The sequence below is a fragment of the Trifolium pratense genome, linkage group LG4, assembly GCF_020283565.1.
Source record: "Trifolium pratense cultivar HEN17-A07 linkage group LG4, ARS_RC_1.1, whole genome shotgun sequence".
NCBI classification, from domain to species: Eukaryota; Viridiplantae; Streptophyta; class Magnoliopsida; order Fabales; family Fabaceae; genus Trifolium; species Trifolium pratense.
Window position 1 is genome coordinate 1,648,025 of NC_060062.1, and position 22,852 is coordinate 1,670,876.

At 34.1% G+C, this 22,852-nt stretch overlaps 3 protein-coding genes across 3 annotated transcripts; all 3 read right to left on the reverse strand.

Annotated features, from left to right (window-relative positions):
• Window positions 1–3,619: 3,619 nt before the first annotated feature.
• LOC123882318 (tubulin-folding cofactor A) lies at window positions 3,620–7,731 on the reverse strand. The gene is made up of 4 exons (XM_045931165.1): window positions 7,577–7,731; window positions 6,650–6,809; window positions 5,254–5,340; window positions 3,620–3,910 (listed from the first exon to the last, which is right to left on the reverse strand). The coding sequence occupies exons 2-4, from the start codon at window positions 6,800–6,802 to the stop codon at window positions 3,806–3,808; spliced, it is 345 nt and encodes a 114-aa protein (XP_045787121.1). The 5' UTR covers window positions 6,803–6,809; window positions 7,577–7,731; the 3' UTR covers window positions 3,620–3,805.
• Window positions 7,732–12,053: 4,322 nt separating this feature from the next.
• Window positions 12,054–14,448, reverse strand: LOC123921048 (chloroplastic import inner membrane translocase subunit TIM22-2-like). Its single transcript, XM_045973448.1, has 5 exons — window positions 14,158–14,448; window positions 13,362–13,426; window positions 13,122–13,194; window positions 12,984–13,037; window positions 12,054–12,526 (listed from the first exon to the last, which is right to left on the reverse strand). Exons 1-5 carry the CDS (start codon window positions 14,333–14,335, stop codon window positions 12,276–12,278), a joined length of 621 nt encoding a protein of 206 aa, XP_045829404.1. The 5' UTR covers window positions 14,336–14,448; the 3' UTR covers window positions 12,054–12,275.
• A 358-nt stretch (window positions 14,449–14,806) lies between these two features.
• Window positions 14,807–20,541, reverse strand: LOC123921047 (kinesin-like protein KIN-12F). The gene is made up of 16 exons (XM_045973447.1): window positions 20,189–20,541; window positions 19,835–19,969; window positions 19,526–19,609; window positions 19,284–19,409; window positions 19,130–19,189; window positions 18,981–19,034; window positions 18,769–18,861; window positions 18,581–18,676; window positions 18,291–18,439; window positions 18,010–18,153; window positions 17,772–17,901; window positions 16,683–17,681; window positions 16,470–16,568; window positions 16,278–16,391; window positions 15,410–16,189; window positions 14,807–15,286 (listed from the first exon to the last, which is right to left on the reverse strand). The coding sequence occupies exons 1-16, from the start codon at window positions 20,432–20,434 to the stop codon at window positions 15,035–15,037; spliced, it is 3,561 nt and encodes a 1,186-aa protein (XP_045829403.1). The 5' UTR covers window positions 20,435–20,541; the 3' UTR covers window positions 14,807–15,034.
• Between the last annotated feature and the right edge of the window lie 2,311 nt (window positions 20,542–22,852).

Below are 22,852 nucleotides of genomic sequence, written 5' to 3' on the forward strand. Positions count from 1 at the left end.
TCTATGATCCAATCAACAACAATGTGGTGATCAGCAGAGATGTAATAATTGATGAGCTTAAGGAATGGGACTGGAACACTAATGACAGAAAAAAGTCAACTAGTGTGATGATTGAAGAAGTTAGTGAAGAACAAGTAAATCAGCCAGTACCTGAGGTGAGAAGGTCAAGTAGGCCTAGAGTTTTACCAGCAAGATTACAAGAGTGTGAAATGAACTCAGATGGTCAAGTGAACAATGATGGTGAGTTGATCCATTTAGCATTCATGGCTGAATCTGAACCAATTGATGTGCATAGTGCTCTACAAAGTGAAAAGTGGAGATGTGCTATGAAAGTAGAATTGGATTCAATTGAAAGCAATCAAACATGGGAGCTGGTGGATCTTCCACAGAGAAAGAAGGCAATAGATGTGAAGTGGGTTTACAAGCTGAAAGTGAACTCAAAGGGTGAAATAACCAGATATAAAGCAAGACTAGTGGCAAAAGGATTTCTTCAGAAAGAAGGTATTGACTATGATGAAGTGTTTGCACCTGTTACTAGAATGGAAACAATTAGGTTAGTAACTGCTATTGCTAACCTAAATGATTGGCCAATGTATCAAATGGATGTGAAGTCAGCATTTCTGAATGGTCCTATAGAAGAGGAAGTGTATGTTGCCCAGCCACCTGGTTATGAAGTGAAAGGTCAAGAGCTTAAGGTGTACAAGCTTAAGAAAGCACTCTATGGTCTGAAACAAGCTCCAAGAGCCTGGAACAAAATGATTGACAAGTTCTTAAATGAAATAGGGTTTAAGAAATGTGTCACAGAACATGGAGTGTATGTCAAGAAAGATGCTGCAAAAGGAGTCATTATAATTTGTCTATATGTAGATGATTTGCTTATCACAGGAAGCAATGAATCTTATATTAGTGAGTTCAAGGGTGACTTGAAGGAAGAGTTTGAAATGACAGATTTAGGCCTCATGACATATTTTCTAGGCATTGAGTTTCTGAGGAATGAGCAAGGAATCTTAATGCACCAGACTAGATATGCATCAGAGATTTTGAAGAAGTTTGAGATGGACAAATGCAATGTTGCATTGTCACCTGCTGAGCCAAGGTCACAGCTAACTAAGTGTGCAGAAGAAGAGGATGTAGACCCTACATTCTATAGAAAGTTGATTGGTTCTCTGAGGTATTTGTGCAATACAAGGCCTGACTTGGCTTACAGTGTAGGGATTGCTAGCAGGTTCATGGAAAGGCCTAAAGGTTCACACTTGATTGCAGTGAAAAGGATACTTAGATATGTGAAAGGGACTATAAACTATGGTATTATGTTCCCTGCAAGTGACAGAGACAAAGAATGCAAGCTAGTGGGTTATACAGATTCAAATTGGTGTGGTGATCATGAAGATAGAAAATCAACTGCTGGTTATATGTTTTTCTATGGTGGATCACCAATATCATGGTGTTCAAAGAAGGAACCTGTAGTGGCCCTATCCTCCTGTGAAGCAGAGTATATAGCAGCATCACTCAGCACCTGTCAAGCCATTTGGTTGAAAAACCTAATTGAGGAGATCAGTCAAGACAGGTGTGAAACTGTTACTTTGAAGATTGATAATGTGTCTGCTATCAATCTTGCAAAGAACCCTATTGCTCATGGAAGAAGCAATCATATAGAGCTAAGGTTCCATTACTTAAGAGAGCAGGTAAGCAATGGCAACTTGGCTCTAATGTACTGCAGAAGTGATGAGCAAGTTGCAGACTTGTTAACCAAGACTGTAACAGTGCAGGTGTTTGAAAAATTGAGAAGTGAAATGGGAATTGAGACAGTGGACAACATGAATTAAGGGGAAGTGTTAAATCTAAATGATTCTAATAAGCTAATTCATATTGTTGATGAGTTGGCTTGGTGTGCAAGCAACAAAGTGAAGGTGTAACCGATTGCTTCTAAAGCAAGTCAGTTAGTTTGTTAAGTGAGTTTGTTAGAGTCAGTTAGGTTTTGTTCTACCTAGGTTGTTAGAGTTTGTTAGGAAGTTATTAGTTGGTTAGAGCCTAAGAGAATCACCAACTTTGTGGTGATCTAGTATAAAAAGAGCTTGACTCATATTAGTGTGTGTAACTAACTAATTTTCCCCCAAGTGGATGAATAAAATCTGAGCTATTTTCCGCTATAATCATCTTCTTCTTCAATTACACAAATGCTATTCATTCTTTCCATTCAAACGCCATTGTTGCAGCAAGAACAGTAGATCCTGCATCTGTGCTCATTGGCGAGGCCAAGTGACAGTGCAGGACGCGCGTGTGTTCTTGCCTGCTTGCCAAGCCTGTGTGCAGGCCAAAGGAAATTGTGTCAAGCCTAAGCTGCGCCAACACTATTCATATTGATTTATTGGATGATTGAGATCTACACTGGACTACCTCCGGTGAAAAATTCATTGAGGATCCAATCTCATCATATTCATAACCTATTCATTAATATACATTTATTTATTGAATTCTACTTAACATCGAACTCGAGTTCTTCCAAACAATTTATCTTAAAGAGAACTTATTAACCACCCGAGTATAATATATTATTTTAATTTAATTTAACTAACTACTTCACTAACTATGAGTACTAATTTTACCGTTGAAATCAAACAACTAACCGTTTCCTACATATGATACACTTAAGACTTTATTAACAAAATCCTTCATTTCCTTTAAGAAATATTGAGCATCTCTATTCATTCGTGTCAATTAGTTATCTTATTATTTCCAACATGAATAATGAATTTTTTTTAGCTCTTTGTATATTTTCTTCTTTTTATTGTTCCATCTATAAAGTATAAAAAGGTCCTTAATTTTCATTCGTATTAAAGTTACGCATGATTCGAATCATGCACTGTCATGATTTTCTCCACCAATATTATGGTATGAGATCGTTCATCATGAGAACAACAACAATGTACTTCGTCTTTCCTCTTAAACTTGGAGCAAACTTCCAACTAGTACTAAAATCTTGAGATACATCTTAAACATCTTGGAAGGAGACTGAGTGTGTTTCTTTCTCGATACAAAATAACATCCCAGATTATCAGTATTACCACATTCTTCTTACTACTTTAACATGTTGGTAATGACTACTCGTTAATCAAGAGCATAATCAATTAAAATTGTGCCTTATGAAAAGTTTTTCAATGGTAAAATCATATAGAACTTGCCTTTCAACTGTAATTAGCAGTGGCGTGGAGAGTTTAATCAATATATATTTTGAAACTTTTGTTTTCCGTTCAAAAACCAAAACTAGCAATTCTGTTTTACATATTAAAAATGGGTATTGAGTCTAACTCATCCTTACGAAAACTGGCTTGTAAGGTGAGGATTGCCTCTTGTTTTTAAACACACATTTAGGCTATCTCGCAATCGATGTGGGACTCTTAACATTACATGTCTTTAGAGCATAATTTGCTGGGATTTTTTTTACCTATGCTATAATTGTTTTTTTCATACATGTCAATGTTATATGATTACTTACTAGCAATGTTGTCTCGAGCGTTTAATTAGTTTTTATTTAAATTCAAGGGGGGGTTACATCTTCGCCACCATCTCTCAAGTGGAATGATTGACGCCGAGTACCTAAGAACTTTCTAAAATGATATGTTATCAAGCTTCATAAAGTAAATTGATGTCATTTCCAGATTCCACGAGAACATTAACTATATATGATTACATGTCACAAGTTTCATAACCTTTCTCACCATGGATCAAATATTGAAGATCAAGGAGAATCTATATTAATACAGACACAATATCCTCTGCCAAAGACATTAGTGAAACTGCCCAGCTAAGCTTCTGTTGTTTCAAATACCTTTTCAACTTCTGCAATGGTGTTTCGAGCTTCGTCAATTTCAGGGCTTTCCTTTTCATCTGTCTCCTCCAAGAACTCAGCCTGAAAGCAGACAAAAATACTCACATAAAATTAAATCAACAGATCCCATTTCAAGCAAATGAATAAAACTAATTATGATTTTGAATAAGAAAATATCTCAATAAAGATATAGCCTATGATGCAAGGAATGAAAGGAAAAGTTTCTTTTTTGTATATTGTAAATAATTGGTTGGTTTAAAACCCTACATCACCCATGCAAGAATTGGCTCATAAACATGAGAACAAAATGTCACAGCCGAATTATACCAAATAATACAAGTTTAACATGCTACAAAAGAATACTCATTTTTCGTTGGGTAGTGAGATAATGTTTACTGTCGTGGATTTGTTAACATAGCCTCATTAGTTAGACCAAACAGTGTTATAACTTATAGGGGCTAGGTGAGAGAGCAACATGAATAGTGGATTGAGGGTCTGTGGCTGGGAGTGTCGCTTAGAGGAGCATTGACTGTAGTAAGAAAAGTTATAATTTCTATGGTTATCTTTTAATGCAATAATACTATCAGCATCAAGCTTCTACTATTCTGAATTAGCAAATATAGTGTTCAATCATAGGAGGGGGAAGGCTAGACAACCCATAAAGAGCAGAAGGAATTGAAGCAGATGCTACTGTCAATGACTCTATTGCAGTGTTTGAACTCTTACATTTGGAGTGTGATCGATCGCCAGAAGTTCATTTCCAGCAATTTCACTAGTGGGTCACATCAGAATATTTGGAGTTGTGTTGGTACAATTCTAGCCTAAGTCTCAAGACAAAGCAATGCCACATGTGATAGAGCACAGGGCACGGGTGAATAAGTTGATGGGCTCAAATCATTGGAATCACAGGATTTGGATTATATGGGTAAGGAAAAAGAAATGCTTAGGAGAGATAACGAGTTAAAACACATGTAGTAGGAGGAGTGAAGGGTAAGAAATTAGTAGCTTGTTTGTTATTGGCAGAGAAATAGCTTCTCCTAGGAGCTTTTACTCTGAGATTAGAGTGGTTTCCTCACTGTAATAAATTGTTTTCAATCACCAATACAACATTCTATTTCCCTTAAATCGGATACCAAACACCAAGGCAGCAGGTGATTATGGCCCTATAACCCAAATCCAACTAAAACCAAAGGTTTCTATTACAGCGACTATTAGACTCTCAAAATGCCATGAAGTTGAAAAATACTTGTAGAACAAAAATACTGAAAAACTAAGGCATCACATGCTGGGTGATTTTATTATAAAGCCAAGACATCAAATGTTGAACATGTGTTACATGTCAACGTGATTAAAAATGTACATCACAAAACAAAAAGCAAAAAACTGGGATATACAGTAATCGCATAAATGATGAATATATGTACCAAAATTCCTTTCAAGTCCTCCAAAGCGGCCTCCAGACGCTTGCGGCAGTCAGGAATCATCATCCTAGACTCAGCCAACACATTTTCCTGTCCAATTCAAGTCAACACATTATATAATTATCTTTTTACAGAGGAAAGGAAGTAACAAACAATTTTCAAACACCTCCCCCAAATAATATTTTAAATTATAGGGAAAATACACTAACCTCTCTTGAGGTCTCTTTAAATGACACAAACACCCCCTCTAATTTTACATTAGAGTACACTACCTCCCCTAAGATCTCTTAAAATAGATAAAAAAAGACCTCCCTTATCAACTTAACACTGTTAACTAATCTGTTAAACACTCGTCTAATTTTACACTATACACTAACTTCCTCAGAGGTCTCTTAAAATGTAAAAAAACATCCCTCGTCAACTTAATGATGTTTATTTATATCTTAAAACTAAAAACTACTATTTTCCTGGATAATGGTAGCTCTATAATTAAAGATTTAAAGCTACTATTGCCTACTTGCATCTGTTGCTGTAAACAACAACCTTAAAGCCTCACTCCATCGTCAACAATCACGCCCAAATGAACCCACTTGGGTTGGTCTGGTGGTATTGGCTTGGGACCTGGGAGTGTGCTCCTCCTTAAGGTCTCAGGTTCGATTCTCTCTGGTGCCAATTTGGGTGGGCTAATTTAGCTTCTTCAAAAAAAAAAAAAAAAAACAATCACGCCCAAATGACTAGGAAAAAATTACATCATAACAAGCCAAAACCCCCCACTAAGCTCCACACAAACACTCATTGATGAACTAATACCAACCCCATAAAACCACTGTTACAGCTGCATATTGTGCATGAACAGAGAAAAACACAGCTTCCACCAAATATCATCTACCTATAAACAAGAAGTCCAACACAGTACACACAACAACCGAAAACTGACTTGTTGGTAACTTGTAATTGGCTATTGCTATGGCAATGGCACTAACCAAAAATATGACAAGTTGCCTTGCATCAATTTAGTTGGCTTAATTAACACGACAAAAGCAGCGAGAACAAAATCGACTTTCTACGATGATAAAGGATACCAACTGTTTTAGGTGTTGTTAGATGATGCTTCCATATTCCTTGGAGGGAAACTGAACAGGCGTGCATATGAATTTAGAAGGAGAAGAGATTAAAATAAGTGTGTTCCTATTTTGCATTTGACGGCACTTTAGCGGTAGTTAACAGCAAGGAAGGTTTGTGTCATGTGAGAAAATAGAGGGGGTGTTAGTTACATATGTATAGAATTAAGGGGAGGTCAGTGTATTTTCCCTAAATTATAAGCTAATCTATAACAGTAATCCATTCCCAACACATTATAAAGTTAAATCAATGCATCAAGCACAATGTTTAGGCATACCTGCTGCTTGAGATCATAAGGGTCAGCTCCTTTGTCCTTCATATCAGCTGTTTTGGCAGCTTCTCTCTCAACTTCTTTCTCATAAGAATGCAGCTCCTTCACAATTCGTTTGCAGGTACTCGTCTTGATTTTCAGGCTTCTCACGGTAGCCATTGAATCCCTATACCCAAAAAAAAAAATTAAAAAAACTTCAATGTGAATTTTGTTTTCTCCAAATCACAATGTGAAGCATTCAGTAAGAGGAAAAGTGGAAAACAGAGGTTCATGTAATATCATAATCTCACCCAAGCTCTGGTGCAAGAAGAAAAACAACACATCATTTCTATATAAAGTTCAACAAACAAGGTACCCAGAAAGAAACCAAATAGAACACCCCAAGAAGAAAACTTTGCCCAAAAAATCTCCTATTTCCTATAATTGTAGTTTCATTATTGCTGATAAGCCATAAACTATCATGACCAGCATTCAGTATTTTACTCCAAATGATTAACAAAGATTGATATCTCTGTTTTCAATCTCTTTGATAAGAGCATCAAACAGGGTCCTCTACTCTACCATTAAATTTTAACTTCTAACCATCAGTAATCAATAATGAATGCATGAGTATACAGAATTCAATTCTGAATGTTAATCTCAAACATATAAAAGACGATAATATCATCCTATCCAAATATACTAGAGCAAATATCATGATACTATTAACAATAATCATCAATTAATTTAAACAAACAAGCTGAAGCTTTCACATAACAAATGCCATGCCTAATACAAAAGAATTTTTCACATATAAATATATATACTCTTTCAAGCATTTTAACAAACAGTTGATATACACCATTGAAATTTTGAATAAACAGTTTATATAGCTTCGATCGGCCATTAAAACACGCAGATTTCAAAAAATGGGAAGGGAATGTTGAAACTTACAAGATGCTGAAAGTATAATGTTGAAATTGCGGTGACTATGACGGAGAAGAAAATCAGCGTGTTGAAACTTGCAAGATGCTGAAAGGGAATGAGAAAAGCTATTCGATTTCAGAAGCTACGATTGGATCTCAATTTGAGTATTTTACCGGGTTTCCGATTCGGGTACGGGTTTAATTTTTCTTTTACAAAAATTTGGTCTGGAGGTCAAATTTTAATCTAAATAAAGGATTTTTCTTTTCTCAACCCATGTTTTTTTTTCGCGTGTTTTTTCATTTTTGTCCTTGAATAAAAATTTTGAAATGCATTTTTCAAAAAAAAATTTAGTTCAAATTTGGCAAAAATACATTCTGAAGATTTTTTCTAAGGTAAAAAAATTTCAAAAAATGCATTCTGAAATATTTATTCAAGGACGAAAAAAAGGTAAAAAGGAGAGACTTACAAAATACACCCAAAAGCGTTGCTACACGAGACAAAACTGGAAGTGAACGCAGAAATGGGAAAAAAACACGAAAGACAAAGTTTTATATAAAGCTCATTCAACAGAGGAGTATTTACTGGAAAGCTTCTCCAACAAGCGTAAAGGTAACGAGAACGCGTAGCACACACGGGCAATTCTAGCTCAATTTACAGTGATTTGAAGAGTTGTTACTTTGCCTTTTTCATAGTTGCTTTGGAGGTTCGGCATTTTCAGTGTTGGCGTTTTATAATCTAAAAATTTACATGCTTTTCCTTCAATTTTGTAAAAGTGACTTTGCAGATCCTCATTTGTCCTTCTGGTTTATTGATAAGTCTGATTAATAAAAAAGTAAATAAAAGGAGAAGACTATTTAGTTTTTTTTTTTTAAGAATGAGGACTATTTAGTTTTTAAAAAATGGATCTTCAAATAATATTTTGCATTATAAATATTTTGAAATTAAGATGGACTATGCAAGTGAACGCAGAAATGAGCAAAAAACACGAAAGGCAAAGTTTTATATGAAGTTCATGTTGCATTTAATGGAAAGCTTCTCCAGCAAACGTAAAGGCAATAGAACGCGTAGCACACGAGCTATTCTAGCTCGATCTACAGTGATTTGAAGAGTTGCTATTGTAAGTTGTATTGAATTCGGTTAATGAAATTTTTACGGAGATGGATTCTCTCACGTAAAATTTACACTTGAGCGAATAAAGTGTAATTTGTTATCATTGATCAAAAAAGAGAAACATATAAAAATTTAGATAGAATGAATTTAGATGGTGTTACATTACACTTTATTCTCTCAAGTGTAAATCACATTTAAGAGAATCCATTTCCCATTTTTACATTCAACTTTTAGCATAATATAGAAATACAAATGATGCTCTTTCCCATGATTTAATGGATCACCCCAGCCCCAAAGTGGGTAAGGAAATAAAGTTTTTAGGTCATATCCAACAAAAAGAGAATTTATTTTTTGAAAGGCAAACAAAAAGAGAATGTTTCTATCAATTCTCTTACCAAATATATTCAAGTTTTACATTATATTTTATTTTATGAGAGGACATTTTGAATTTTTTATTATTATATTTTCTTTCTCAGTTCTTACATTTTACCAAATGAAAGACAATAAAATAAAAGTTTCCGACTTTTCTTTCTTAACTTTCTTTCTCACCAAACTACTACAACAAAATCATCTTTCTTTTTTTTCTAACACCTGAACAAAATGGAGCATTAGAGCTTAGACTATGCAACATATGAATTTGACTACAATAGGGTGATTGATAACCAAGATAAATTTACAGCCATGGCAAAGTTTTTTATACACTTATATTAGGAACCACAAGCACCTTTTTAAAGTGTACTTGACACTGACACTTCTGGAACACCCTTAAAAATGCCCAATTAAGAAAATAATCTGAACACTTATTATACAAGTCTGAGCTAACACCTGCTGTTGGTTAGAATGAAAGAATAATTCTTTATGAGATATACTAGTACATGCATCATAAAAGAAATTGAAGCATTTATAAAAATGATAATATCAATTAACATATAATTAAATGATTATATATAAAATTAAAAGAAATTGAGAACAAATAAAAAACCGTTGTAATATTGTCCTTGATGAGTGCTTGGAATTGAAAATAATTTTAATTGCATGCTAGTTAACTGGTTGAATTCATACCATGTGTCTGATGATGTCATACAGGAAACCAAGTTTAAAAGTACCATGTTTGAGTTCATACCTAGTGTCTAGGAATGGCAACGGACGCACATGGGTGCGGGTTTGACATTTATCAAACTCCCACCCGAAATCATCACTCAAACTCAAATGCTGTTTGGGTGGCAAAACAACACTCACGCCCACATTCATTGGGTTCGGGTTTTTTCCACCCAAACCCAAACCCGCATCACATTTGAAAATAATTTGCAAATTTAAGAAATTAAATTCCAACATAGACTTTGAATTAAATTACAACTAAAATTAAGGTCTTCCAAAGAAATTCAAACATAGACTTTCAATAAATTACAACATAGACTTTTAAGAAATTAAATTACAACTAAAATTTATGGTCTTCCAAGGAAATTGAGGGAGACTATGAGGGTAATTAGGTAATTATAAAATATTTCGGGTGGGTGTATGAGTTTTGGGTGTGGGTTTGACTGATACCAAACTCACACCCATATTATCAGGTGTCACCCGAACCCAAACCCAGTCAGATCGGATTTCGCCCGTTGACTTGGGTTTGGGTAGGTCTCTCGGGTTTCGGTTTTTTTGCCATCCCTACTAGTGTCTAATGATGTCATCTAGGAAACCAAGTTTTAAAGTACAATTCGCTTACAAGAACATTACAATTCCAACCAAGACTAAAACCACGTATAGGGTTCGGCCCAAACCGAAACAGAGTATTCGGATCGGTTTCTATGGAACCACAGGTTGAAATTGTGTAAACCGTGGATATTAAGATATTAAATAGGTGGTTTACGGTTAGAAGGTTTCGGCCCATTGCAAACCGAAACCGAACCGTTATTAATTTTTTACTATTATTATTATTATTAATTAGGCTTAAATGAAGTTTTGGTCCCCCAAGTTTCACAATTGCTTGATTTTGGCCCCTCACGTTTCGATTGCTTGATTTTAATCCCCTAAGTTTCACAATTGCTTGATTTTAGCCCTTCAAGTTTCAATTGCTCGATTTTGGCCCCCCAAGTTTAACCCCTTTTGCATTTGCTAGCCCCCCGTCAAATATTTTGATTAAAAATTGGTTATGTGGCATTTTAAAATTAAATAAGTATTTAAAAATAAATAAATAAATTACAAATTGTTTTTCAAAAACAAAATTATAAAATATATTTTTTATTAATTATATGTAGTTTATAAAATAATTTTGTTTTATAAAAAAATAAAAAAAACATTTTATATGAACTATTTTTTAAAAACTTTGTAAACTTTTTTTAAATAAAAAATAATTATTAAACATTTTATTAAAAAAAAAACAATTTTTAATACATTTTTATAAAAGCAAATTTTTTTATTTTTTTATTTTTTTTATTTAAAACATATTTTTAATTTTTTTAAAAATGTCATATAAGCAATTTTTAGTCAAAAAAGTTAATGGGGGGCTAGCAAATGCAAAAGGGGTTAACTTGGGGGGCCAAAATCGAGCAATTGAAACTTGGAGGGCTAAAATCAAGCAATTGTGAAACTTAGGGGGTTAAAATCAAGCAATTGAAATGTAGGGGGCTAAAATCAAGCAATTATGAAACTTGGGGGGTCAAAACTGCATTTAAGCCTTATTAATTATTATCAAGCATAGCTACTAACAACATAATCATTTAAAAAAATAAGTAATTAAAAATTTAGACCAAAGATTTAGACAAGATATTTGGACAAAAAAATAGAAAATAATGCGCTAACAATATGGCTAAGTTTTTTTTTTTTTTTAAACAAACAATATGGCTAAGTTTAAAGGCCTGGAAATTGGGGAAAAAAAAGTTTGGACAAAAAATGACACAAGTAACCTGCAATTGTATTGGGCCAATTCTAAATAAAATTTGAGAAAAACAAATTTTTTTAAAACTGGTTTAAACCGTTGAACCAAACCGAAACCGAGTCAACCCGAGAAACCATAAACCGACCAAACCGAGTATGTAATTGGTTCGATATAGTTATGCATATGTCACTCATCGGTCAAACTGGTTCTAGGGTTTGAGCCTGAAACCGAACCGATGCTCAGCCCTAACCACAGAAATCAAGTTTAAAACGGTTCCATAGGAATATCTAGTGTCTGATGATGTCATACAGGAAACCAAGTTTAAAAGTACAATTCCACCTAAGACCAGAACCACAGAAACCAAGTTTAAAATGGTTCCATAGGAATGTCTGATTCAATTATTATTAGTAAAAATTAAATCTTTGTTCTTAAATTATTCAGGGTTTATTTGGCATTCCAACAACTGAGTGAGTGTTATGGTACGAAAATTAATCAAGCTCAATCAATCAATAGAGATAGTCCTTTCGAATTCTAACTATTCACCATGATAGAACAACCAAGATGCTATATTGGAACTCAATAGCATGTCAACAACACATCTCTCCTTGGACAACAATTTCTCGTCGCCAACAAGTTCATTCAAAAAGAAAAATGTTGATAAAAACTGAAAAGAACCTAATTAAAAGCAAAGCAGGGTGCATATCTTATCTACATGGTGCAAGAAAATCATGATACTGATATGTCTTATTGAGATGTAGGATAAGTTCCCTTGCTGCGCTTTTTCAAAGACTCCGAGAAAAAAGAGAAAGCGTCTTTCAATTCATTTGGAAGACCGAATTGAAGGGGGAGTACCATGGGAGGTGGTGCATTGTTTTGCACCCCTGTTTTCCAGGACATGGGAAGTGCAAGTGCTGGTTGCTGTTTGTTTAGCCCTTCCATTACAAAAGAAAATGCCCCAAAAGTGAGGCAGCTCTGCATAAGAGCTTGTGGTGCACCTGAAAAATAATACAAGATAAGTCATGATAACCAAACAAGTACAAATATGAAAATCACAAATGTATTCAGGTAAACATCGGAATGAATTTTAACCATATCAGTGATTCACTGATAGCAATCTGACTCAAGTACTCAAAAAAAGTTAATACTTATTTTTTTTCTTTTGCTTCATGCTGGAGGATTATGCAGAGGAATACACCTCAAAATAGTCTCACAACTCTCACTCACCAATAAGGGACGAGATTACATCTATTTAACGCATATATATGATCATATTTTAAAATGTATCAACAATGAAATTTATAGAAGTATATATCATAAGGTATATTCCCTTTCACCTTCTTATTTTATTTTTGGAACGGACCCTTCTTTCATATTATTTTATTAGTCCAATAAAGTGGAACATAAAAAGAAGGGAAAATTCATCAATTTATTTAATTGTTAAAAAAAAAATACCCGGGAAACTTAGAGCAAGTCCTGTGCAACATCCAGCTACTCCAGCATTAATGACTGCAGATGTGAAAGTATAGACATTATCAGCGGAAAAACACTATTACTAAAGCAAAAGTGAATTTATAGTCAATTATTTCATACCATCATCCTTTCCTCTAAGCCTTCTCAAGATGCAAATAACCAAACTATGAACTCCAGACAAAACTGCAAATGTCTAACGACGAAGCAAAAAAAAAAAAACAATTATTGAAGAGCAAAATTTAAGCATATGAAAACATGATATATATACACACACACACACACACACACACACACAAAGATTAACCAAGTAGATAAGACAACAAGCAACCAAGGAAAAGGTGAATAAGTTTTTCAATGTACCTTTGCATGAGACCCCGCATCTGCAAAGGATCCTTTAAAACCTTTCTTCTTAACCAATCCCGCACCTGAAAAACACCCGTAAGAAAAACTAATCAGAAAACCACCAACTTATTGAGGTATCCAAAGTGAAACTTCTCAAAGATACACACTGAATGTAACAACATAGTCAGAAATTAAGCAAAAAAAGCTATAACTCTATAAGTTTAAGCTAACACCAGTAACTTTGTAAGCAAATCCATTGCCTAGTCCTCAATTACAATAAACAAAGCATATACCATCTTGCCACCACAAAACAAACTATGAAGCATGGACACAAACCCGGACACCTGACGCCGACACCGGTAATTATTTGAGAAAATGACATTATTGAATGTAATCACATGTGTCTGTGTCGAACACGCCTTTGATCACAAGGGTCAGTGCTACAGTTTTTCATCTCAATACAACAAAAAATTATCATTTCTAATCAAATCAAGATCTACTATCAAAACTAATGCTAATCTCAAACATCCAAACATTTACACAAAACAACTTCTTGATTCAAGATTGATTTTTAAAATTGCAAATGATTATCAAAACATTGCTATACATACATATCCCTAATCAGTGCTAAAATGAAAGAACCAATGAACAATTCAAAATACAAATTAAATAAGAAAAACTTTCACTTCTCCAAAAACGATAAGTCGAAAATTAAACCCTCGATTAAACCGGTAAGTCGAAAATTAAGGCATAATTAACAATGTAATTAGTGAAAGCTACTACTATAATAGTGAATAGAAGAGAAGAGAACAACCGTATCCAAAAACAGAACCCATGAGAGCGCCGCCGGCGGAATCAGTGACGAAACGGGTTAAACAAACGACAGGAGCGGGAGGAGCGACGGCAACGAGTGCGTCGGAAGAATTGGGAACGGAGTCGGTAGAATCCTCCTGAGGCGGTGTGATATCATTGGAATCCGCCGTCGCCGCCATAACTGTATTCTCTGGTACTGTTGTTAGTTAAGTTCTCGTTCGTTTCTTGATGTGGTGGTGTTGTTACCTATGCGTTATCTCTTTCAATTTCAAAGTTTCACAACGACGGCGTTTTGTTCTCTCTGTAACTACTTTTACCCTTTTTTTTTACAAATTAACTCTCATTCACTTTGGGCTTGGCCCAACTTAAGTAATGGGTTCTATATATGTTTGAAGAGATTTACTTTTCACGTCCCCCAGAAATCCTCATGCACTTCCAAAAATTACCAAACTAACCCCTCAATTTCTAGGATGCCAACCCCGTTCGCACTCTAAGTCAGCAGCGATGTATTTTAATTCAAAGCCAATGCCGACCCCTAAAATTTTCATTGTTTTCATTTAGTTTATTTTGAAATATCACATAAAAATAAAAGTCATTTTGTAGCTTCTGCACATTCAGAAAAATTCAAGCCTTTAATAACAAAGAAAATGTAACAAAAAAAGAAACAATCATTGGACCAATGTTATTACTCCCACAGTACTATTACCTAATATGTCACAAGGAGACAAAATAATTCATTTTCCACAAACCAATTGTTCCACACTGCTTAAAAAGTACAAATGAATTTAAACAAATATAAAGAATATAAAGTGATCTATTTATGACTTTTTGATCCAAGTAGGATCAAACTCATCAATTTCTAATCAAATCAACAACAGTCAAATATGCTCTTGATAGATTGCTCCAAATTCAGCTCTCCATGACTGATCATCATCCTGATAGCGAGGACTTGCATTGTTGTGTGCCACATCGGAATCCTCTCGGTATAGCGGTTTCAGTGCCGACTCTGGTAATTTGCTCTCTGCAAGGTACTGCTTCATGGTAATCAACTCCATCTTGTGCTTTCTTTTGAGCTTATCCATTTGCTTTTTAAGCTTTTCATTATCCAGTTGAACTTTTGTAAAATTATCCTGCACAAGGAATATTAAAATATTAAATATCATGAAACTTTCTTTCCCTGAAGTTGCTTTTAGCACAAGATATTGTATCTTATGAATTCAGAAAAAAATAAAAAATTTATGATGGGACTTTACCTCTGCAACAGAAGCTGCATGTTCGGCTTCTCTGAGTCTGACAAGTAATTCTCCAGCAGCATGAACAGCTTCTGCAGTGTCTCTTAGTTGAGCTTTGAGACTTGAGTTCTCCTTCTTCAAGAATTTTGCTTCCCTTTCCCTCTCCACCCTCAATGCAGAAAGCTCGGCGGCAAGAGATTTGGCAAAGCGGGCATGACCCCTTTTCCCGGCCTTAGCTGCTGCTTTCTTCACCTCGGCTATGCCATGCATTATAGCATTGTGTTTTGCAACCAAGTCGTTATACTTTTCTTGGAGGTCAACATAGTGTTCTACCATCCTAGCATGTCCAAGAACTGATCTTTTGAGTGCATCATCTAACTCCTCAGTGCACATCTTCTCTAACTTCAATTCCTGCTCCACCCTCTCTGCCCGCTGCCGGTTAGCCACGAGATCAACTCTTAGTTCATCAGTGAGACAAATCCACTCACTTTCCATTTCTGTCCATCTCTCCCTTTCTTTCTCTAGCTCTTCTGCACTATTATTATTATTAGGAGAAAACACACCACTTTTACGCAATTGAATGGATCTTGATATTAATGAAGATCTCAGTTTATCAGTGGACATTTTAACTGGTGCATCGCTGTATAACTGTAGCTTGCTTCTCAGATTCTGAATTTCCTTGAGAAGTTCTTCCTTCTCAGTAGCATCAAAAGAGATGCTTCTTTGAGTTAATTCTTCACGGACTTCTTTAATTTCACATTTTTCTTCTAAATGACTATCTGAGGATGTTCCTTTCAAGAGCTGCATAGCAAAAAAGTAAATGATAAGGGTCAGTTCCAAACCTTTAAACGGATGGAACTTTATATGTAAATTACAAACAAGAATGGACCTTGTATTCATCTTTCATCGAGTTATTGTCATCTTCTGCATGTTCAGTCTGCTTGTTGCTTTCTCGATACACGGTGATGGAGTTCAGTTCTTTTTCTCCTTTAAGTTTCTCCACCTGAATGATTCAAATAAATTGTCAGAAATGTAAAATCAAAACAACATATAATAATGTATGAGTCAACACTTCTCATACCAATTGATTTAGTTCATCAATTCTAGCTGCTTGCTCCTTGCAAATATTCTCAAGCTCCTCTTCTCTGGTGATTTCTTTTTCTGTTATACTCTCCAAATCCTTGAAGAAAAAAAAATAGTTGCACGGGTTTAACACAAAATTATTGAAGGATATCTATACAAAACAAAAAAAAAAATTATTCAAGAAAATTCCAGGAATTAAGTCACGACATACTTTTGGAGTCTTATCTTTCAGTCCATCCGAATTTTTTGCTTCAGATGTGTCAATGCATGACTTTAAACTATTTCGGACCTCTCTGGAATCCTGATCAGTTATTATTTTACGGCAATAACCACAAAGCAAAGTGGCAGTTCTTTCATCAATAGAATATTTCTTCTGCTGCATTGTTTGATCACAAGAATCGCCAAAACTTCCACGCCCAAAAGAGAAGGAAGTTGATGATTTGTTCAATGATGAGTTCCGCTGATGAGAATCAATTATCTGTAATCCCCTCTTAAGGCTTGCTGCCAAGGACTCAGTGGGACCTGGAAAAACCTTGCTTGATCTTAGTGAGGATCGCACAACTTCATCCTTTGTAAATGACTTACCCAACAAATCCTTATTGGAATTTGAATTTTCTTCTTCCACTTTATTTGAACTTCCAAGACAAGATGAAAAGGCCACACTCTTCCTCTGTATATTTCTGATTTTTGGAGACTCAGAAAGTTGTGGTTCCTCAAGAAGCATGGGAGACCGACAGGATGAGCTGATTGAAATGCTATCTCTGAATGAAGATCTAATGGCCCTTGAGGTGTCGTTGGCTGAGGCATACAAGGTGTTATCTGATGCAAAACTGTCCTCATGACAAAGCTTGTTAAATGCTTCTCCCGAACATACTTCTCCTTTTTCAATTTCATCACCACAGGTCATATCTGCCTCGCAACTTTCCTCAACAGAATAATACTGAACACAATCTTCACTGACAGATATGTCTATAGGATTTCCTTCACATGAACTATAAAATTCATCAATCTGCTGGCGTAATTCCTCTATGTCCTCCTCGTCCACATTCACCTCATCATCGGTATCATTATCGATGTTAGGTATGAGTAGAGAGCGGTTTAAGCTGACCCTCAAATTATTCAGGCTTTCCCGTACATTCTGTACATGGAGATATCCTTTTTTATTCCCATCTGAGCTACGAACATCAGCCTTTGCTCTAATAAGTTCTTCCTGTTCCAAAGAAGACACAAATTACAATTTTCAGATTTGCATGAATCCTTTATAAATTATTTTGATTGAAGTTCTGGAAATGAACAATACCTTCAGCTGTCGGATTTGATCACTCAAATCGTTAACATCATCCTCCTTTATTTCATTGATAACAGGCTCATTTCGAATAGATCTTACTCGTTGTCCAAATCTGAGTGTGCGCAGTGTTTCACCATTATTCCTACAACACAATCAACAGTGCAATCTTTACCACTAGAAATGAAATATACATTGTTTTTATTATTAGGCTTACAAACAAATAAACAATGTTCTTCGAAGAGATACATACTTGATATCTGGGTAGATGGAACAGATTACTGAGAGTTTGGCATTTCCACCAAGTGACTCATGTAGTAAACGTGTTAAACAGGAGTTTCTGTTTGAAACTTCTTTTCCTGAGCAAGTTTCTTTAGTTAAGGCATCTACTAAGTGCCTACACCAATGAAATGAAACGGTGGTTACAAAGAACGAAAAAAGTGAAATAAAACCAAAATATTACTTTCAACCAATATAACATCAACTTAGCTGTAGAAAATATAAACGTAATACATTCATGAATGGCATCCTTACCCAAGCTGAGATAAAGACTTCTTTACACTTTTGGTTTCCCTTAGACATTGTCTGCCTGCACCGTCAACTTTGTTCCTGTCCTGACCAGCAAGATCAATAAGGCTAATTCTGCTACTTTTTGAACTGCTGAAACCATTTGTTGAAGTTCCCTGTAGCATGAATCGATGAAAATCAGATATAGCAATTAACTAATAGAGAAAATTAACAATATAAAGCTGTCTTCAATCTTGAATAAAACAAATGATAAAATCTATAGCAAACCATGTAAAATGGAATTATAATGGCAATACCTTACACCAAGACTCGATCACTAAAGTGAAAATGATGTGTGATCTAGAGCTCTTAGAATTTAAGGTTGTTGCTCCAACTTTTCTGCTAGAGAGGCCCTGCAGCAAATAAAGATCAATAAAATTAAGCTGAAAATTTTGCATATTCCATTTTCAACAATTTTTGCTTTGAAGCTTCACTTATCCCTTACCTTGATCAGAATTTGCGTCACATCATCATAGCTAGTAACATATTCCTCACTCAGATTCTCCAAGGACATTGCATTTTTGGAGTCATCCTTCATCTGCGATAATTTGAACCAAGCCATAATATAATCAGCATACAGCAACGAAAACAAAAGTCGAAGTAAATAATGTTTTAATGACAAATCAAACTGTACCACAAAGGTAGCCTAATGCTTACCTCAAGGTTCCGCTGGGTTGGATCAAGTAAATCCCCAACTTGTTCATTGTATATCTGTTTCAAGCAACAACAAAAATGACCATTATCATATGACTGAGGGAACAATCCCCCAAAATTGCCACATTGGTAGAAATTTCGTAAAGAATTACCTCAAGAAAACAACATCGACACTGATAGTTGAACTGTTTCCCCTCAGACATGCGCTGCTCCTAACATAGTTATTCAAAAAACAAACAAAACTCAAAAAACAAACAGAAGACGAATTTCCAAGCATTAGAAGTTTAAGCAGGAAGTAAAACATACTTTTTCAAGCTCAGAAAACAACATTTGGAAGATCCGAGGTACAATTCCTTTGTGACTTTGCGGCGAGTGCTCCTCAAACATAGCACTTGGAGGACCCCACATTGTATAAGTCTTTCCACTTCCAGACTAGCATAGATTCAAAATAGAATAAACAAACCTCATTAGTCCATCAAAATTCAAAAATACCAAACATATTTCCCCTACCAAAATGTTCAAATAATACATCAAACATCAAATAGTACCTGGCCATATGACAGAATTGAAGTGTTGTAACCAGCTAAAGCATTTTTAACCAAAGGAACACCGACTGATTGAAAAATATCTTCCTGAACAAAACAAACAACAACTAAACATAAATCACACTTATCTTCATGCTCTAATGACTTATGAGTTATGAATATGAAGCAAAAACATTGAAATTGAATCAAAAAAGGTAAGTAAACAACTACTAGTTGTTTCTAATTAGGAAACAGGTACTTCAATCCTATGATAAACAATTATGGAAAGTACAAAAAACCATAAATAGTTCACGGTGAAGTAAAGTACTTTACCTGGCTTGTTTTGGAGTCAAAAATTGAATCAAATCTAAATTGTCTATCTCCAACACACAAGATATCAGAAGAAACTTTCTTAACAGCTTGATCTCCTATTCCAATGTTACTTGTAGGTCTAATTCGTACTACAACCTGTTGCATATTCAAATTCAAATCCAAATTATGAGCAAAAATAGAAAGGAAAAAAAAAACAGTGATTTTAACATATCATATACATACCCATATTCTGAGCAAAAATAGAAAGGAAAAAAAAAGTAATTTTTACATATACCCATGACTTTGATTACAGATTAAAGCTTGAATTTTGAAAAATTAAGTTAAAAATGAAAGAAATGGAAAATTGGTACTTACTTTCACTGATGGGTCTGATTCAAGAGGAGGATTTGATTGGGTTGAAATTGGGGTTTCAGAGTGTGATTGTTTGGCTGTGATAGGTAATGCTTGGTGAGAGTTGATCTGAATAATGTTGGGATCAGTAGGGGGAGTGTTTTCGGCATCTGAATTTGGGAATTTAGGGTTTGATGAAGTTGATTTTCGCTTGGAAGAAAATGATCTAGGAAGAAGGTTTCTGATAGATGATGATGATGTTGAAGACATGGTTTTAGAGAGAGAGAGAGAGATTGGAATTGAAATTGTAAGAGAAAGAAGAAGAAGAATGCAGAAAACGGTGTTGTTGTTTTTGAGTTAAGAATTAAGAAAGTGATGATGATAAGAGAGGAAGGTTGAATTTCAAATGGAGATGACCGTTGCAAAAGAATAAGGGTGAGTGAAATGACAAGACTATCCTTTTCCTCTCATGATAAAATTCTATGGTATATTTAAGGGTTAAATATGCCTTCAATCTCTTTAAAATTTAAATATAATAAATTTTATGAAAAATAAATTTACTTTGAATTTTAATCCCTCTAAATTTTTATTATTTTTTTTTACTAAAAATAAGGATATTCATTCATTTCAATAATCGATAGAATACATACAAATTCTACTTTGCTAAAAACAAAAAAGGATGACTCTGCGAATAAACTCACATCATCCAAGTTAATAGCATACAACGGAAAAATGCCTACAAATAAAATGATAAACTTAAAGTCACCAGAATGTCCTTGCTTCCGGATCTGCAATTGATTGAAGTTGATCTTTCAATGTGAACTGAACGAACATCGCAACAAGACGGGAAATCAAATGTCGTCGTACAAAGACGACGACCAACACAATGCCGCACTCAGACGACGACAAAACAAATACAAAAAAAAGCAACTAAAAGACTCAATCCATATGAAAATAACTTATTTAAATTAAAAGCAAGGGGAAAAAATATGCACATGGGTGATTTTAGGCCAAAAATACTTAAACCACCTCTCACCAGTTTAGGAAGAATAAAAATAAAGGAAGCAAAAAAGAGAAACTAGGGCCGGTAATAGAATGTATTATGAATGGGTACAGTAGGCTTCACCATTTTATAAAAGTTAATGTATTAAGATCTTAAAATATTTTTTCTAGAGTTTATGATCTTAAAATATTGTTAGTTTGATAATTTAATTATTTAATCTTTAATTTGAAGTTATAGAAAAATCAATAAAAAAAATTAAATAGTTAAACTATTTAAATAATGATATTTTAAGGTCTTAATAATAATATATATATTTTTAAAAAAAAAATTAATTTGAAACATGATACGGGAACTTTTATAAAAAAAATTATTTTTTTGGTCCCTTAACTTATTTGTTAGTTTCTTTTTGGTCTCTTAACTAATTTTTGTTTCGTTTTAGTCCCTTAACTATCTTATGTTAGTCATTTTAGTACTTTCCATTAGTTTTATGCTAAAAATGTTAACCTTCACTTTTTTATCCATTTCTGAAAAAAAAAATATGAAGAACATTACTAGATCTTTAATCTTCTTAGACATAAAATAATAAGAAGAACATCATTCCACTATCCGGAGACCTTTTCATCTTGTTTGAAAGTATAGCTTGTTTCTTAGACATAAGCAGACAATCAAGGAGTTGATCTTGATAACTTTTTGTTAGTATGGAATTCTCAGAACAATACCGTTTATTAGAAAAAACAACCAAAGTGAATGGTAGACACAATGAAAAAATCTCATGATAGTGGTTTTCATGGTAGTTTTTGGGGAAACAAATTCGTTCTTTGTGTTTATTTTATGAATTGTTTGTAAATTTGTTGGATTGTATTATGAGATAGGGGTTTGAATCTGCTTAAAGCTTTTACTATTTTTGAAGTGAAGATAGTAGTACCACTTGTACTTACTCTCAACTTGTGACGAACTACTCTTCTTCATCTAATATATATATTTGTCATTAAAAATAAACTAGCTTAGCACCAGTCAAAAGTTTGGTACTTATATACCCAAAAATGTATATGAATTCCTTGCCGTAAAATTTTCACGCAGTATTAGATCAGAACATTCCATTTGAGATTAGACGGTTCTTATGTTCTATACAATTTTATGCATTAAGATCATTTCAACCATCAATTTTAGATTGAATGACTCAGATCAATTACCACATAACACGGTAACTTACAAGAAATCATGTTCCCCACACGTCCTTCCAATCCTCAAATGTTCAAAGAAGAGCCTGGTATATAGAGTGTGTTAAAGACCAAATGGTCTAGATACAAACATTATTTCCTCAATTTTATTTTTAACGGGGAGAATCCAAGTATGCATGCATACCCTTCGAGAACATCTAACATAATTGAATAAATAAAAAATTATTTTCAAACATTATAATTGATGTTCGTTTTACATGGGAAAGAATATTTGGAAAAAAAGAATACTCCAAAAGCATCTTAATCTTAGATTTTAAAAGTATAATAATGAATTGAATAACCCCAAAAAAACTGAATGAACATATAAATGAACATAGATCAAATTATAAGATATAAAAATTATAAATAACTCGAAATATGAATTTAATATATATATACTATCAGTGTAAAATTAGTTTACACATGCGTCCAATAATATACTAACACATCATGCTTAAAAACACA